The 18,033-nt window shown below is 42.0% G+C and overlaps 1 protein-coding gene across 1 annotated transcript; it reads right to left on the bottom strand.

Annotated features, from left to right (window-relative positions):
- Window positions 1-221: 221 nt before the first annotated feature.
- On the bottom strand, window positions 222-16,678 carry CCN6 (cellular communication network factor 6). Its single transcript, XM_032858358.1, has 5 exons — window positions 16,631-16,678; window positions 9,049-9,355; window positions 5,379-5,621; window positions 1,813-2,006; window positions 222-752 (listed from the first exon to the last, which is right to left on the bottom strand). The coding sequence occupies exons 1-5, from the start codon at window positions 16,676-16,678 to the stop codon at window positions 471-473; spliced, it is 1,074 nt and encodes a 357-aa protein (XP_032714249.1). The 3' UTR covers window positions 222-470.
- Between the last annotated feature and the right edge of the window lie 1,355 nt (window positions 16,679-18,033).

Here is an 18,033-nt window from a genome sequence, read left to right as displayed (position 1 = left end):
TTCTAAACTTCTTACACATCTTCAACAAAGTATTTTAGATTATTTTATAGAATAAAATGCTTTCTTGTAAATTGTATAATTTTTCCATTATGTATGGAATATGGAGATGGAAGCAACTATCTGTGTATCTCATAATTACACATTTTAAACAAGAGTTCACTTTTAAGAATTTTAAGCTATATATATACATACATATATACATATATAGATATTTTTGGTGCCAAAAAGCTTTTATTAAAGCAGAGGGATAAGACCTATGAGCAGAAAGAGCTAACCAAGTTTTACATATATTTTTAAGAGAACATTTTAAATAGCCTCTAATGCCTTAAATAGAGTCATCTGAGAATAGGTAAGTATTCTTCCCTTTTTTTAATCAGTAAGGTAGATGTGCCACCCTTTTAAAACCACTCTAATTTCCTTATGTAATGACATGATTACCTAAACTTAACTTTTCCCATATATACTAGGTTTTATAGGATCTTGAGCTCAGAAAATAGATCTCCTGGCTCTCTGCAGTTCCTTTGACATACGCAAGATGTAATCCACAGCATCTTCCACTTAAATGACCCTTCATTTGGGCAATCAAATTGAATGGTAATCATTTTAGACTTATTAGGGATACAGCATCTCTTATCCAAGCATACTCCACAGAAAGTGGGTTTATAACTCTGAGTGCTTGAGCATCCAGAAAAGACGAATTTTTCAGCTTTGAGCAGTTGGAAAGTAGGTTGGCATGTTTTTCCTTTGGGGATCTGAAAAGGTACATGACATTAAGAAGTCATTCTTTAATTTGGTTACAACAGTTTAGAAAACTGATACTCTATATAGAAACACAAAGAAAGAAATTATTTCCAGGGCATTAATATTTCCCATTTAGTGACTTAAAGCGCTCTTCTTTACCTTCAAAATTCCCTCACCAGAAGTCTGTCCTCCCTGTTCTTGTTCCATCGTAGTATAGGACCCCCACTCCCCAGTCTTTTTGGCTATCCACTCTACTTAGTTCCAGTTTCCAGAATGAAAATTTCTCTGTCTTATTTAATGTCAAGGGCCATGTCTTATTAAATGTTTATTTACCTAAGACTTAGCAAATTCCCTAACACAGGTCAGACAATTTTGAGTGGATGAATAAATGAAGACATATCTAAATCCCTTTAAAATTAAGTTGTCAACTTCTTAACATGATAGGGAATAACTTGGAGATGAAAAGACTTTTAGCGTTCCTAAAACTTACTCTTGAGACAGTTATCTTGCCTTGTTCTAGAAGCAGGACCAGCACTAGTTATACCAAAGAAATCTAGAGTAAATATTTTGTCACCGTCCTTTGGCAAGTCTACTATCTAAGCACAGAGTATTTTGGACATGGTGATTTCCCCCTCCAACCTGGTGATACATAACAAAATTAGAACTTCTCTGATGTCCATAATGTCTGTTTTTATAATTATGATGTAGCAACCAAAATCTTTTATCCATTGCCTTGACTCCACTGCATAAAATTAATATATTTTTTAAAAGACTCTGAAAAGGATCTATTTTTAAAAAACATAATACATGTTGGGTCTACCAGAAGAAATCAGGCTGATCAAGACCCACACTGTTAAGCTGTTAAAATATCGAGAATCAGTAGGGTAACATTACCTCTCCTCTAGTTAAGATTTTCCCCCATGAAGTGCAGATAGATTAATCTTTGTAGTTTAAGAGTTACAATGAGGTGATCTTAATAAGAATTACACAATATCTATCTATAAAATGCAAGAGTACTTTTCAGTCTCTTAATACTGAATTATAACGAAGTTAAATCTAATTAAATGTTACCTTTACTCTCTTTGATATATTACTGTCACAAGGTTGAATATAACACAGTCTTCTCTCTTTTCTCATTTCACAGTTGCTATTTTCATTGGTGACCCGATCAGATATTCCCATCCCACATGTTCTGGAGCAAGGGGTCCACTTTGTTGCTTGCACAAGACATTTTCTCTTCCAAACAAGTGGGAGATTCCTATAAGCTAAAATAAAGAGGGGAAAGTACATATGTATATATATATATATATATATGTACTCATGTCAACAGACCACTTTTAATCATTATTTTTCAGCTAATTGTTAATAGATGAGAACCTTTTATGTAATGAAACTCAGCATAAAATAAGCTTATGGTCTAATTCATCATTCTCTTTTTCCCCGCTTTCCAAATGTCCTTTCAATCAAATGCGACAGTCCAGTTTCTTAGGAAGAATAAAAATAGTTTATTTTTGAAAATCTAAGTAAGATGCATCCATTTGCTTCCGCTCAGCTCATCTAAGTAGTAAACTACTGTGCTTTCTCTGGTTCTTGCCTCTTGCTGGACATTATTTTCAACAATGAAATAGACATTTAAGATTAAGACTGCCAAGATATTATTAATCAGAACAATGTCTTAATGTTAAATTTCCTATTATGTTAAAATCTAAAATACAAAAGTTATATTTGAGGATAAACTATTGAGCCAGTTATTTTTCCTCCACTTGTTTTAATCTAGTCTTTTTAGAAAACTCTTTACATTACATTGAACTAATCAAAATCATATACTACTAAGGCATGGCAAATATGTTATCTATTTTATCCATTCAACTTAACTGCTACATTCCCTATGGAATTAGGCCCATAGTATTCATTCCATTGGCTAGCCATTTCAAATCACTTCTAGAAAAAGACATGGCAAAGGAAAAGATGGATAGATCTATGGGTGGGTGGATAAGTTGGTGGACAGATGGAGCCCCCTCCACTGATTCTACTGACACTGGAGCAAAAGGGAGGGGAAGGGGATAAATAATAAGAATACAATTAGTACATAATAAGTCTTCTATTATGAACCCACTGGGAGCTTCATTTACTTCTCATGAATGAATCAGGCCATTGCTTCATTTTAAACAAACTACATACTGGTTTATTTTCTCAAAGCATTTCCTTAAGGTTAATGTGCATCCTAAAATTGATGCTTGGAATAAGGTTTTGATTTGAATCTACAACTGAGCATAGCAAAATTCTGGCTACATTACTTTAAAATGCCCATTTAAAACTCTGAAAATTCACTCCCCACCTGCCCCCGGCACACTGCCTTCCTGATAGGAAATGGTAGGCACTTTGAAGTTTCTGCTGTCTTTAAATGAAATGACCCTTTAGGGTGCATGGGTGGCTCAGTCGGTTAAATGTCTGCCTTCGGCTCAGGTCATGATCCCAGGGTCCTGGGATCGAGTCCCACATTGGGCTCCCTGCTCAGAGGGGAGCTTGCTTCTCCCTCTCTGCCTGCCACTCCCCCTGCTTGTGCTCTCTGTCAAATAAATAAATAAAATCTTTGAAAAAAATAAAAAATAAAATGATCTTTCACTGCTTTCAGCGTTACTACAGCAAGATCTCGCGATTGCACAAGGAACTGAGGCAGAGGAAGCAGAAACATGAAGATACCTGGAAGGTAGACAGCAGTTTAAAGACGTCTATGCAGGAAGCAGATTAAAAGCCCCGGCAGGCATCTGCAATAAATAAAGGCAGGTTAGATTATCGTATTACCAATAAGCCCCCTAAAGTTAAGCCAAGAGCTGCAGTTCAGAAATTTAACATTCATTAAAAAGCAAGAAAACTAGAAGAGCTTTTAGAGAATTTAGTACTCAGGGAGCAGTGAGGAAAGCATGGGGGCGTTCACTGCATGCTTCATAGGGAGCAAACAAAAGCTAGATTCCAACCATGAGCTGTCTGCATTAGTAAGTACATAAATTACTACCACAAATACACCTTAGAGTGTGTGTTTGTCATCGTGCTCAATTTTAAAAACCAAACTTCTGTTCAGGCCCATAAATACAGTTTCAAAGTTAAGCAGAGGAGAGACTTCAGACTGAACGTACACTTCCCTTGAAACCTGTCTAGGCCTTTGATCTCAGCTCCCAAGAGCACAGTGGCAGATTTTGGTTTTTTGTAGCAAAGCACGAACCACCAAGTATGACGGTCTAACATCCCCTCCAACCAGGTTCCAAATGAATCCTCTGGAACTGCTCTACTTCCACAAAGGAGACCGACTGAACTTGATCCAAAGGGCTTTACTTGTGGAAACTGCTGGGCTAAGGTATTTTCTCGCCAGCGAGGTTCATACATGGGTCCCAGGAACTCACACTGAGTCCCTCAGATCCAATGCAGAAAATCAACTGTTCCTGTACATTTTGAAGAAAGAACAGTTTGGCTTATAATTTTAGAGGTTTTAGAGCATTAGTAGTGTCTGGCTATTAGCTGAAAAACTAGGTATGGTAAATGCAAATTCACTACAACCTGTTAAATTATTTTCAAACCAGTTGGGATAATGGAAGTTTCTGAGAAAGTTCCTTTCATAGAGTTGGTTCTTAAATATCTAAAATATCCTTTCTCTGATGATAGTGGCTTTTATTAAATATCCACAAAATAGAAGTGAACTTAAGGAGTTTTTAGTGTAGTTGAATATCCCCCTCTGTATCTCCATGGCACCTATCATTTCCTAAGCTCTAAATTTCAATAAAGAGGCATTCTTAATTTCTGGGTGAAAACACGGAGATGTGAATAATAACTAGGCATGAATACTGACCTTTTTGAGTCCTTCCTCATCTGTGCTTCATTGGTTGGTGTTTTTGAAACTCCTGTCCCCAAAATGCCCCGACACTTAAGTAAGATATTAACTTAGAGCTGACCAGAATAGAGCCTTTGTGAACATATGGACACTCACTGCAAATGGCCAGGTGCTCAAGAGGAGTGATACGGAGCCTCATTATAGGTTTCTGACTACTCACATGCCTAGGGAACCTACTTTAAAGCCCTGTATGTGTCGGTGGCTGGAGAGCGTCATTTCCAGAGCGAATGAAAAGATAATCCTACGTCAGCTGTTTTCTGTTTTTAGAAACAATAATTACAAATTCTAAACATATTCTTAAATATTTTTAATCAGTAGGCTTCCATTTCTGCTTTCATCATATAGCAAAGTTACCTTTGAAAATTTGGGGGATGAGTTAGTTCGCACTTCTTGCCCATAATATAACAATACAAGCAAAAATTTTTCTCAGGGTGCATGTGAACAATAGTTGGTCAGCTCTTCTGAGAAGAGGTTGAGTGGGAATGAGCAGACATAGAAGAGTATTTCTGACCCAGCAGAGCTTTTAAAAGCTGGAATGTTTTACTGGAAAAATCTAAAACATTATGAAGTTTCCTTTTGAGATTCTTAGAATATACCTTTCTGAGGCAGACTGAGTAAAGGCACAGCCAAACTAAATCTCACACTGACCGCTGATCATTAGATGCTTACTGAGTACTTACGGTACATCAAAGGAACATGAAAGAAAACCACAAGAAGCCAATACATGAAAAATAAATATGCTTCTAAGCACCTGGCATTGCTTTGTAGCTTGCTGAACGCTGCTTTTGGAAGGGTCCCAGGCCACAGTTGGACTGATCAGACTTCTTTCTACCTTTAGTGCCAGAGCAGCGACTGTCATCCAGCTTTGGTATGAACAAAGGTGTGCATCCAATGGCCCCACTCACACAGAGGCAGCTAAACAGGGGGCTGGGCTGAAAGACTTGGCCATTCTGATAATGTACCCTGTTGAACTCGCATCCCACAGCTAAAAGGTCTGAAAGAGAGAAAAGCAGAATCACCAAAGAAGCCATAACTGATAAACCAGACCTCCCATGAGAAACCTCAGAGGTAACAGCCATCTCCTTCATGAGGTCATGTTCTCAATTTCTTAGGCCCCATCTGGAACCTCCTTTCCAAAACATCTGTAAAAGGTGAAAATTAGACATTTTCATTCTATTGTAGACTATCAGCCCCAATTGGTCACTTTCAGAATTATGACGAATTATGACCAAGCACAGGCCCTGTTCTTTCACTGTGAGGATGGCAGTGAGTTAATGATTCTGAGAGATAGATTGGTGGAAGGTAAAAGAGGTTTTGCTAGATGTCCAACAATAGGCAGGAATATATTCGTAAGAAATGAGACTACATGAATGGCTGAAAAGAATTTAAGTACATACATAATTTAAGTACAAACATAATTTGTTTAAGTACAGTGCCGCACAGTAACCAATTCTTTTTTCATTAAGAGAATTGGAGGAAACTTTCACTGCTCTGAGAGGCGTTCTTGACCTGGATCAACAGTTCTCAAAAGTATGACCCCTCGGACCTCTTGGCAATACTGAAGCCCTTTCATGAGAACCTGTGAGGCCAAAACTCTTTTCCAGAATACCAAGAGGTGCCTGGCTGTTTTCACTGTGTGGATATTTGCACTAAGGTACAAAAGCTGGAACCTTAGCATGAAGCCGATTACACAGGGTAGTCACTGTAGTTACCTTGTCAATGCACTTATCTATAAATGTACTTTTGGAAAAAAAAAAAAAAAAAGCTAGTTTTACTTAATAATGTCCTGACAGCACAGTAAAAATTACTAACTTTATTAAATTTTAACCATCAAATATATGTCTTTTAAATATCCTGTGTGACAAAATAGGAAGTATCCACAGAGCATTTCTGTAGATATTCTTGAGGAGAAGCAATTAATCTATTGTCTGAGTTTGGGGCTGAAACGACCACTTTTTCATTAGGAATTTCATGTAAAGAAATGACTGACAGAGAAACCAGGATTACTCAGGTATTTGGCAGACATTTCCTTGAAAATCAACAGTGAGCCTGTCACTTCAAGGAAAACAACTTTCTGGCCGATGAGAGAATTCAGGCTTTCAAGCAAAAATTAGAATTTTGGAAAACATATCCACCACTGAGATCTTTATATCTACCCAATATGCAGACTTTTCTGATGAGATTAGTATTCATTAATGTGATATTTTAAAATATTGTATAATTAAGTATATCAATATTTGGAATATCTATATAACCACTGTTCCAAACTAGCATTTTCCAAATAAACGATGCATGATATTACAAAATTATATATAAGTAAAACACCCATTCCAAGTAGATCTTGGATAGACCAATACATTTTATTGTCACAGAGTTCGACAAATTCATTGATATGGTTTCAGATTCCATGATGCAGCTAATTTCCAAGAAACTACCACTCCTCCAGTTTATCAAAGAGAATATTCAAAAGAATATCAAAGAAGATATTCACAATTATCTGAAAATTCTGTTAAAATACCCCTGCCTTTTCCAATGACCTATCTGTGTCAGGCTGGATTCCCTTCATAGATGTCAACCAAAATAACACACAGGAATAGATTGAAAGCAGCAGCAGATGGGGAAATCGAGCTATCTTCCATTAAGCTAGACATTAGAGAGAGGTACAAAACTGTAAACCCGTTCCATTCTTCTAATTTTTTGTTTTAGAAAATAAAATATTTTTAACAAATACATTATTCCCATCAGGTTGCAATGGGTTTCTTATTTTTAAATGAATTAGTAATTATTTTTAAATCCCTAATCCATTTAAATACCAATACAGAAAACTCACATTAACAAAAGCTCTTGGGGTCTTTATTAATTTCTAAGACTAAAGGGGTCCTCAGACCAAAGTTTAAAAATCATCATTCTATATCATGGATCAGCAAATGTTCTATAAAGAGCCAAACAGTAAATATCTTAGCATTTATAGACCATTGGGGTTTTGTCACAGCTACCGGGCTCTGAACCATTAAGCTGCCATAGCCCATGTAATTGGATGGTGTGGCTCTCCTCCAATAAAATGTTACTTCCGAAAACAGGCTCTGGACCTGATTTGGCCCCTGGGCCATGGTTTGTGACCCCAGTTAGAGGTCATCCCCATCCCCATCCTCATGGCTATGCTCTGTTAAAATACCACATTGTATGTGACATCACGTATGGAAAGATCTGACACAATAAACTTTGACTCTGTGAGGGCAGGACATATATATTTTTTTTTTCTTTCTTTCTTTCTTGTGTCCCCAGCTGCTGGTCCCAATGCCTACCATGGTAGTGGCTGCTCACTACGTGCTTGTTAGGTTAATGAAATAACTTGCCCCGCAACATTTGGGAGAAAGGGGTATCATGATGCCAGAGTCTGATAGGACATGTTTTCCCTGTTAAATTTCCATAAATAATAGCTAACATTTTTAGGAGTCTACTCCCAACCAGATATTCTGCTAGGTGTTTGGGGTTTTGTATCTATTTCATTTGCTCCTCCTGGAATTTCTGTTCGGTAGGAAATATATATGACATAGCTGAGGCACAGAGAGGTTAAGCATCTTGACCTCAAGATCACTCAGCATATGAAGCCCAGAACTGGAACCCAGCGCCCACCTTCTTAATCAATATCGTTTAGTCAGCACTAAACAGGGGTGTCGGGCTATCAAACCTGAACAGCTCTACACATTCAGTCCACGCTCACACCCAGACTTCGGGAATAATCTGCCTGCCCACACCGTGGGCAATCTTTTCTATGGACTGACTCAAATGTCCAGCTGACACGGGTGTTTCTCTTCCCTTGGAAATCTTAATTTTTAATCCCAGGTAAATCAGGATCCTGAATTATCCTCGAGGTGTCAATTTAGAGGGTCTCAATCAGTCTCCAGAGCTAATACCCCTCAAGCTGAGGGTCAGGCTGTGATTTGGGGTACCCGTCCCTTCCTTTTTACACATCTGCTTCATCTGAAAAAAACAGTGACTTGCTGGTTATCTGGAGGTGAATTCAGTACGTCTGCACACTAGATGCACATCCTTACACTTGAAGCGAGATTCCTTTTTAGTTCCAGAGAAGGCTAAATTGACAGCGTTCGACCGCAGGGACAAAAGCAGTCACTGTGTGGCGCCTGAAGAAGTCTGCTCCTCCTTACATCATCTTAGCTCTTTTTCTCACTGAAAGCAATCACCTGAAAATAACTAGAGATCGCTACGGTGCAACAAAAACAGCAGGGGGTTCTGACCACGTGTAAACCTCGCCGGTGTCACGTGTTGTCCACGACGTCAAAACCGGCCCCACCCGGGGCCGAACTCCGCGGATTATCCCACAGGAACCATTACTGGGGGGAGACCTGGCGCCCAGACCGACGCGAGCGTCGCCCGAGGTCCCAGCGGGAGACACTTACGCGCGCACACGCCGGTCTCGAAGCGGGGCCTGTCGGCTGAGTAGTCACAGTAGAGCCCTTTGTGGGGGTCACAGAGGTCGGCTTCATTGCAGATGTCCCCCGGTTGCTTGGCACAGATCTTACAGCACCCGCAGCCATCCCTCAGCAGGCTCACTCCCGGAGGGCAGCTGGGCTGCGCACGGGGGCATTTACAGGGCCAGTGACAGAACTGTCTGCGCGGCTGCACTTCCGGTTCTCCTAGATCTCCTCCGGGCCTGGCTTCCGGCGCCGCGGCCAATGGCGCGCCCCCCTGCGCCTGGCAGCAGAACTGCAGGGGGTAACACGGGAGCCGTTAGATTCCTCACCCTGCTTTGAGAGAGTTCTGGAAATAGAAGCCTTCCTCTAAACGGGTAGGATAGGGGGTGGTGACCTGTGAGAATATCTATCTGACCCGACCCTCGTTCCTTGAACCTTTCTCCGCTGAGCTTCCAGCGCATCACTTCCTCCTCCCTCCTCACCAGTGGCTCCTTCTCCGGGTGCTTTGCTGGGTTCTTCGCACCTTCTTCATCCCTAATTGGAGCCCTCTGTGGTGGAGGCCTCTCGAGGCTCTCCCCTCGCTCTGTCTCCCATCTCCCGCCACACCTCCCTTCTGGACTCAGCCACAACCTGCCAGACCTCCCCATGGAGATGGGATGGGCTTAGCAAGCTCAACGGGACCAAAGCAAACTCCCCAGTTTCCCTGCCGATCTTCTCCTGCACACCCTCGCTTGAGCACACGCCAATTTCATTTTTTCAGAATACCTTGGGGTCGGGTCCCTCTTGACTTCCCCTCACATCCCAGGTCCCATCCCTTCAGTAAATCCTGTTGGTGACATCTTCAATCACCGGTGACATCTAGTCATTTCTGAACACCCCCACTGCTATCCTAGTGATCCAAGCCACAGTTATTTCTTACTTTAGATGATTATAATCGTCTCCTAAATGTTCTCCTCACTTCCCCCTTTGTCCTCAATATCCTCCACTTGGCAGAATGGTTAAAATAAAATAAGCTACAGCGCCTATAGCTAACAGTACCATGTTATATACTTAAATTTTGCTAAGAGAATAGATCTTATGTTAAATGTTCTTAGCACACACAAAGAACAATAAAGGGGACAGGAGGAAACTTTGGGGGGGGTGGATATGTTTATGGCTTTGAGAGTGGTGATAGTTTGAGTATGTACTTATCCCAGAGCTTATCAAATGGTATACAATAAATATGTATATCCTTTTACAATCATACTTTAATTCATGCCACTCCTCGCTCAAAAGAGGTAGCTTCCTCATGGCTTCCCATTTCAAAGCCAAACTACCAGGCTCAGTCAGTTAAGCATCTGCCTTCAACTCTTGTTATGATCCCAGGGTCCTGGGATCGAGTCCTGCATTGTGTTTCCTCTCCCTCTGCCCCACTGCCTGCTCATGCTTTCTCTCTCTCTCTCAAATAAATAAATAAAATCTTAAAAAAAAAAAAAAGTCAAACTACCCTCTAAGGCCCTGCAACATCGGGTCCCCACCTGCTACTTTCCTTTGCCTGCTGTCACTCACCCACTGGCTTGCTCCATTCCACTCCACACCCACGTCATTCTTTGAACACTCCAAGCCTGCTTCTCCCCCAGGTACCTTCATCTCTCACTCTTCCACCTGCTTGGGTCTGTGCTTACATTTATCAGTAGCCACCCTTTATAAAACACCACCCTGCACGGCCTTTTTGCCATAGACCTTCTTACCACCTATCTTATTCCTGCATGTTCTGTACGTTTATTTTCTGAAGCATGCATCAAGAATGTGAGCTTTTTGAGGGGTAAGCACTTTGCCGCTGTCTGTGTTATCATCTGTAATAAAATATATTGAATGAAAGAACATAGGACCTCCCGTATGCCAGGTGCCTTATATGATTACATCACTGACCCCTCGTAAGAACAGTGAGGAGCAGTTATTATCCACCTAGGATGGGCATAGTAATTCTCCCTTCAAAGATTTCTGTGTTCCATTCCCTGGAATCTATTAACATGTTACCTTACATAGCAAAGGGGATTTCGCAAAAGTAGTTAAGAATCTTCAGATGAGATTATCCTAGATTAACCAGGTAGGCCCAATGTAACCACAAGCATCCTTAAAAGGGAGACAGGCAGGGTGCACCTGGGCGGCTCAGTCATTTGAGAATCTGACTTTTTTTTTTTAATTCAAGAAATTAACATATAGTGTATTATTAGTTTCAGAGATAGAGTTCACTGATTTATCAGTTGTATATAACACCCAGTTCATTACATCATGTGCCCTCCTTAATGCCCATCACCCAGTTACCCCCTCCTCTCCCACAACTCTCAGTTTGTTTCTATGATTTAGCGTCTCTTATGGTTTTTCTCCCTCTCTGATTTCGTCATGTTTTATTTTTTTGCCCTCCCTCCCCCATCCTCCTTTATTTTGTTTCTTAAATCCCACATGTGAGTGAAGTCATATAATTGTCATTCTCTGATTGACGTATTTCACTTAGTAATACCCTCTAGTTCCATCCAGGTCATTGCAAATGGCAAGATTTCTTTTTTTTTTGATGGCTGAGTAATATTCCATTGTATATATGGACCACATCTTCTTTATCCACTCATCTGTCGAGGGTTATCTGGGCTCTTTCCATAGTTTGGCTATTGTGGACATTGCTGCGATAAACATTGGGGTGCACATGCCCCTTCAGATCACTATATTTGTGTCTTTGGGATAAATACCTAGTAGTGCAAGTTGCCGGGTCATAGGGTAGCTCTATTTTTAACTTCTTGAGGAAACTCCATGCTGTTTTCCAGAGCGGCTGCACCAGCTTGCATTCCCACCAACAGTGTAAGAGGTTTCCCCTTTCTCCACATCCTTGCCAATATCTGTCGTTTCCTGACTTATTAATTTTAGCCATTCTGACCGGCGTGATGTGGTATCTCACTGTGGTTTTGATTTGTATTTCCCTGATACTGAGTGATACTGAGCATTTTTTCAAGCATCCAACTCTTGATTTCTGCTCGGGTCATGATCCATCCTCCACTCCATCCTATTCTTGCATTCTCTCTCTCTCTCCCTCTCTCTCTCTCTCATTCTCTCAAAAAAAGAAAAAAAAAAGAGAGGCAGGAATGCTAGAGAAGATAGGATGATAAAAGCAGAGACAGGAGTGACATCACAGCTGAAAAGTAGTCATGAGCCAGGAGTGAAGGCACCTTTAAAAGCTGCAAAAAGCAAAGAACAGATTCTCCCCTAGACCCTCCAGAAGGAACACAGACTTGCCCAATACTTGATTTAGCCCCCTAAGACCCATTTTCAGACTACAGATGTCCAGAACTATAAGATAATAAATATGTGTTGTTTCCCACCCCTGAGTTTGTGGTGGTTGGTTATAGTAGCCATAAGAAACTATACACCCCATTCTATAAATGAGGCCACTGAATCTCAGATTATGTAACCTGTCCTAGATCATACACATCAAGTGGTAGGAAAAGGATTTAAACAAGGCAGGCAGATTTCAGAGCCTGAGCTCTCAACCCTTACCTTCCTTCCTTCCCTAGTCCAGGTCCTGCCACAAACCAGCTTTGATCCTGAACAAGCCACCTAATCTCTGCATCTGTCTCCCCTCTCCAGCCTAGACCTCCCTCCCTAAGCTTGCAACTAGTGAGTTTCCACTGGTTATATCCACTTTGATGCCCGTGAGCATCTCATTTTCTCCCTCCCCCCAACAGAACGCTCCTCAATAGTAGTCCCCATTTTCGTGAGTGGTGATGCCAGCCACTGGGTTCCCCAAGCCAGGAAACTGGAAACCAACCTCACCTGCTCCTCTCCTTCATCCCTGACACCGGAAAGTCACTGACTTACAGGAAAGTCCAAACTCCTAAGCATAGCATTGAGGGCCCTCCTCATCTCTTGCCTGCCTCGGGTTCTAGCAAGTTCAAGGGTCTGCAGTTCTGTGCATATCTGATGCTGTTCCTTTCACCTTAAACATACTTCCTCTACTCCCACTCCTTCACCTGGTTCTGTTTAGGCATCATCTTTTCCAGAAAACTTTTTACAACCTCTCCTGCCTCCCATTTACATGTCCTCGTACTGAAATTATCTGTGTAAGAGCCTGTCTTCTCCATGGGCTGACAGTTACCCAGCCAGAACTTGGAACTCATTTGTGGGTATACTATTGGCACCTAGTACAGTGCCTGGCAAGTAAGTTATATAATTAACTCTCAATTTTTATTTGATAGACTGGAGGCCCTTGCACTGATCCAGAGGTCTAAACCTCCTTCCAACTAAAAAATCTTACCTTTAAAAACATCAGTTTTCAATCCCACCATCCGCCCTCAGCCCTTTGCGTTATCAATGGTAAAAACCCCCCAGAGAAACACTTTCAGCTACACTTCAAGTGGAAGATACAATGTGAGGTTGGAGTTTGAGGAAACAGTGCTGAGAGTCTGGAGAAGGAAGAGGGGGACTGAAAAACAAGAGTGGAGAAGGGAGTAGAAATAGTGTCTACTTCTCAGTTTTTCCAGATTCAGCCATGGTTAGCAGGGCCTCCCTGCAAAGTTGAGTGGCCGCTCAGCTAGGCTTGTGTTCATGGAGTCTCTAGGCTGCCCCTTGTCCCCTTCTCTGAGGCATTTGACTCTTAATCTCTTCTGCTCCCCTGGCTTTCATGATACCAGACCACCCCAACTCTGCCCTTATTCTCAACATACGCTCTCAATCTCTTTTGCAGATTCCTCTTTCCCCAAATATTTCTTACATTTAGACTAATTGGTGTTTTGTGACCTCAATGTATTGCTTTTCTCACTTTGCCTACTGTCTCTTAGCAATCTTGTCCACCTCCCTTGCCTTCAATTTCCATCTCGTGCAAGCTTCAAAACTAAATTTCCATCTAGGATTTTTCCACTGAGCTCTAGAGCCATATGGCTGGCTACCAACCGACGTTGTCACTAGAATGTCCCATGGGAAAAACTCATTTCCCCCAAACTCATCATCTCTCACAAACCTCTGCCTTTTAGACAACTTCTCCAAAGTTTGGCGTTAGGAAGCCAGGAGTCATCCAGGTCATTTTCCTCTTCTTCACTTGCCATAGACATTCAGTGACTGATGCTTGGTGTCCTCATATCCTGAGAACTAGTCACTCTTTCGCCATTGAGACTGCTACTGAGGATGACAGCAGTACATTCTTAACTGGTTTTGCTTCCTCAAGAATGACTTCCCAAATGAATCTACCACATGCTTCTGGTGAGATCTCTTTTAAAAACATACCTGATTCTACTGCTCCTCTCCTTAAAGCCCATGAGTGGTCCCCTACTGGGTACACTATGTGGTCCGAAATTATAAGCATGCTGTCTAAAGCCTGTGCTGGTTTATGCCTTCCTCCCCAGCCTTCACTCTCAATTCACTCTCCTTTGCATCTTGCTACTTGCTAGACCCACCAGGTCCTTTTCCTCCCCCCATGCTTTTCCTCATATTGTTTCCTCTTAAGGAGAAGGCTACTCTCAAACCTGCCCACCTGGGGACACATGTTTTTCTTTCCAGTCTTGAAGTATTTCTATATAATCTCTGAGGCCACAAGGTAACATTGTGGAAAACCAAAGGTAAAGAGAAAGTTTTGAAAACAGAGTGAGAAAAGACGCCGAGATCATAACCTAAGCCGAAACCAAGAGTTGGAATCTTAACCAACTGCACCACCCAGGCGCCCCTCAAATTTGCCATGATCTTAAAGCTACTTTAAAAAAAAAAATTAAGTCTTTTTTTAAAAAGGAGGAGGAAGAGAACAAGACCCAGTGCTAAAAGGGGGATGGGGGTGGGGGGTTGTCAACCTGGAATTCTATCTCCAGTGAAACTATCTTTCAAAAGTGAAAGTGAAATTAAAGGCATTTCCAGTCAAACAAAAACTGAGAAAATTGTTGCTAGCATACCTGCTTCACAAGAGGTGAAAGGAAGATCTGTCTCAAGGAAAACTGTAATAGATAGTAATTCAGAAATACAAAAATGAAGAGTCCCAGAAATGGCTAATAGTGGGAAAATTAAAAGTTACATATTTTTTTCAAACATTTTGACTGTTTTCAAAACCAAAATCTCAAAACAAGAGTCAGTAGACTCCTTTGGTGGAATGGAAAAGAAATGAAACAGAATTCTTTTGGTACACCCAAAAAGGCTCTTTTGGCGTAACAGAAAGAAAGGGCTTTGACACCAAAGCTGAGCTTTGGTATAGTTCTCTCTCTATATAGAGTGATCTTAGATGACTTTTTATCATTTATTTGATCTTTGAGCCTCAATCCTCCTCTGTAAAATGGGATTAATAACATCTACCTTATACGGTTATTTTGAGGATTAAGATAACAACTAAAGTACCTAACACAGTGTTTGGCATGTGGCAGATGTTCAACAAATGGTAGGTATTCTTCCTTAAAAATTCATAATGGCAAAAGTAAGCAAAATAATACTTTCTCGTTTCTGCATTTTAATACCTTTTTATGTTTGTTTGTTTGTTTTTTAAATTTTGGACACCTCTCTCTATAATGGAATATTTACTATTTAGGAATACCTTATAGGCTCTCCATTCACAACAATGATAGGATTTTTCTCAAGAAGGGTGGAGTGGGAGATAGGCTGCCCCACTAGGGAAATGCACGCTCCACCTAACACTGGAAATAAACTGTACCACCCGCATTCTTGTTAGGATTCTTTTATAATCTTAGATCTCTCCGTATAAAATATAACAAATTTCAACCTCTTATTTCCCAAAATACAATTTACTGCCCTAATCAACTATTAACTCAAAGACACGTCCCACGGTTTCCAAATCGCCAGGAGGTTTCAAAAGCTCTATCCTCTATGCAAGCAATAACCTCTGCCGTGTACATAAATCCATAAATAAGTCACCCTGTTTTCATCTTCTTGGTAAAAAATACTAAGGCAATAAATTGCTCCTATTAAATTAACCTCCCCTTTGGTCTGTGGCTTAAGCTATTTCAAAGTCTTCATGGACTGGTTCCCTTTCATGAAAAGTGAGAAACACATGAGTTGGGAAAAGACGAAGTAACAGAATGTTTGAAAAATATAAACATGTTTCCAAAGTGCTCCTCTCCAACAAGGACAGGCTTAATTGAAGAAAGTTGTCAGGATCATTTTTTCCAGTGGCTCTCTGCACGTTCTGCACACAGCCCTGGAAAGCTGAGCCCCAGCCTGGGGGCCAAATGAAGAGGAACCATTCACCCCACTGCCCCCAGGCGGGGCTGCCTTCTCCCAGATCCGTGGTGTGTGTCCTACTCCACTTAAAATGCACATTTATTCAAGTTTGGGAGCTGTTCAAATGTATCGAAAGTGGGATTTAGTGCCATTACCTGAGAGGGAGAAATGTTTTCCACTTCTTTCCTGAAGCTAATAAACTAAAATCCAACTTTCCTTGGAGAGGAAAATGGCTCCCCATGTGGCATGAAGTCTTTCCACAAGGAATTTATCCTGCACCACCTCCCCCTCCCTCGATTCCTCCATCTTCTTCTTTTTTCATCTCTGACCTGAAGAAATAGGAACCACTGCAGCCTCCCAAGGGGAAGCAGAAGGAGAGGGAGCTTACCTGCACCAGAGCAGCGCCCAGCAGCGTGGAAAGGAGGAGCCCCGGCATGTTCCCCAGGAGCCGACAGTACCGGGACAGGACGTAGGAGGCAGCTCAGGCCCCGCACAAAGGGCCCCTGTGTCTCCTCAGCAGGACACACACACGCCTCCACCTCCCAGGCCACTGACTTTGGGCTCACACTCTCAGCCTCTGCTTTGGCTCTCAGGGATCTGCTTTAATACCCTGTTTTCTTTCCTGCCACTCACCTCATATTTACCTTCACAGGGGCGTGGACTGTGTCATGAGGCTGTGAGCACTCTCCTCCAGGACTAAGGAGGATAGGTCAGGTGGTGACTTTTCTTTGAGCAATTGTTCTGCCAGTTCCCAGGGATCAGAGTCGGCCCTTCGGTAAAAAATGGTGCCGCTGGCCCCATTAGCCTTCTTCACCTGACTCAGCCTCCCCACTCACTCCAGGCTTGCCCTGCCCCAGGCCCTCCCAGCCCCACAGCACAGAATGCCGGCCTGCTCTCTGTCCCCAGCCCCAAAGTCTGGGGTTCTCCCTCCACAGCAATAATGGGGTTCCAAAGGCCTTCCTTGACTCCCCCCAACTCCGGATTCTCCCTCAGATGCCCCCACAGTGCCCTGCACTTAGCTCCCTCAAGTCACATCTCTCACACCAGCTGGCTCATGACTGGAAGAAATGGAGGCGGAACGGGGTGGATTCCTAGAGTATCTGGCCTGAGAGAAGTTCTCTCTGTGGCCACAGTCCCACCACAGCAGAAGTAAAGTTCATCCCAGTCTCTCTGAGCTAAGACAAAACAAGTGCTAGTGGCGGTCATCAACAAATTAAGATCGGGGGGGAAGAAAACCATTTATTACAGGTCTGTGCCCCTCCTCCTAAATCTCACCTCTCTGGCGTGTGTGGCCATAAGCCCATCTCCTCCGGGGTTCGCGTGTCTATGTGTGTGACCTTCCTTCTTCCCACTTTCTCAGCCTTGGTCTTTGCTTATGCATCTTGACATGCATCTGCACTGGGGCTTTGTCTCATTGTGGATCCTGTGTCTGGTCTACCTTCCTGCCCCCCATCTTAGAGCCTATTTCTATTCTCTTTGCCCCTTTACGCATCCCATCTCTTCCTGTTACCTCACCTCTCCTGGGTTTCGTTGGAACAGTCCCAGCTATATGAAGACACGGTAAGTAAAGCCTAGTGCCAAGGGTCTGGGAAAATCTAGGCTCTCTGCCAACATTGGGGAATCCGAGCTCCTCAGAGAGCCAGGGATTCCATAAGGTGCAAACAAACTCTATGCCGATTACTAAGTAGTCAATTAAACCATAATTATAATCACACCAAAACACCAAGGAATATCCAGTGCACTTGTGAGGCCAATTTTTACCCCTTCCTCCCTAAGAAATAGGACAAAACC

Source organism: Lontra canadensis, unplaced genomic scaffold (assembly GCF_010015895.1).
Source record: "Lontra canadensis isolate GAN:19392208 unplaced genomic scaffold, GSC_riverotter_1.0 scaffold14, whole genome shotgun sequence".
Taxonomy (NCBI): Eukaryota; Metazoa; Chordata; class Mammalia; order Carnivora; family Mustelidae; genus Lontra; species Lontra canadensis.
The sequence above is the reverse complement of the archived record's forward strand: the minus strand, read 5'-3'. Positions and strand labels throughout refer to the sequence as shown.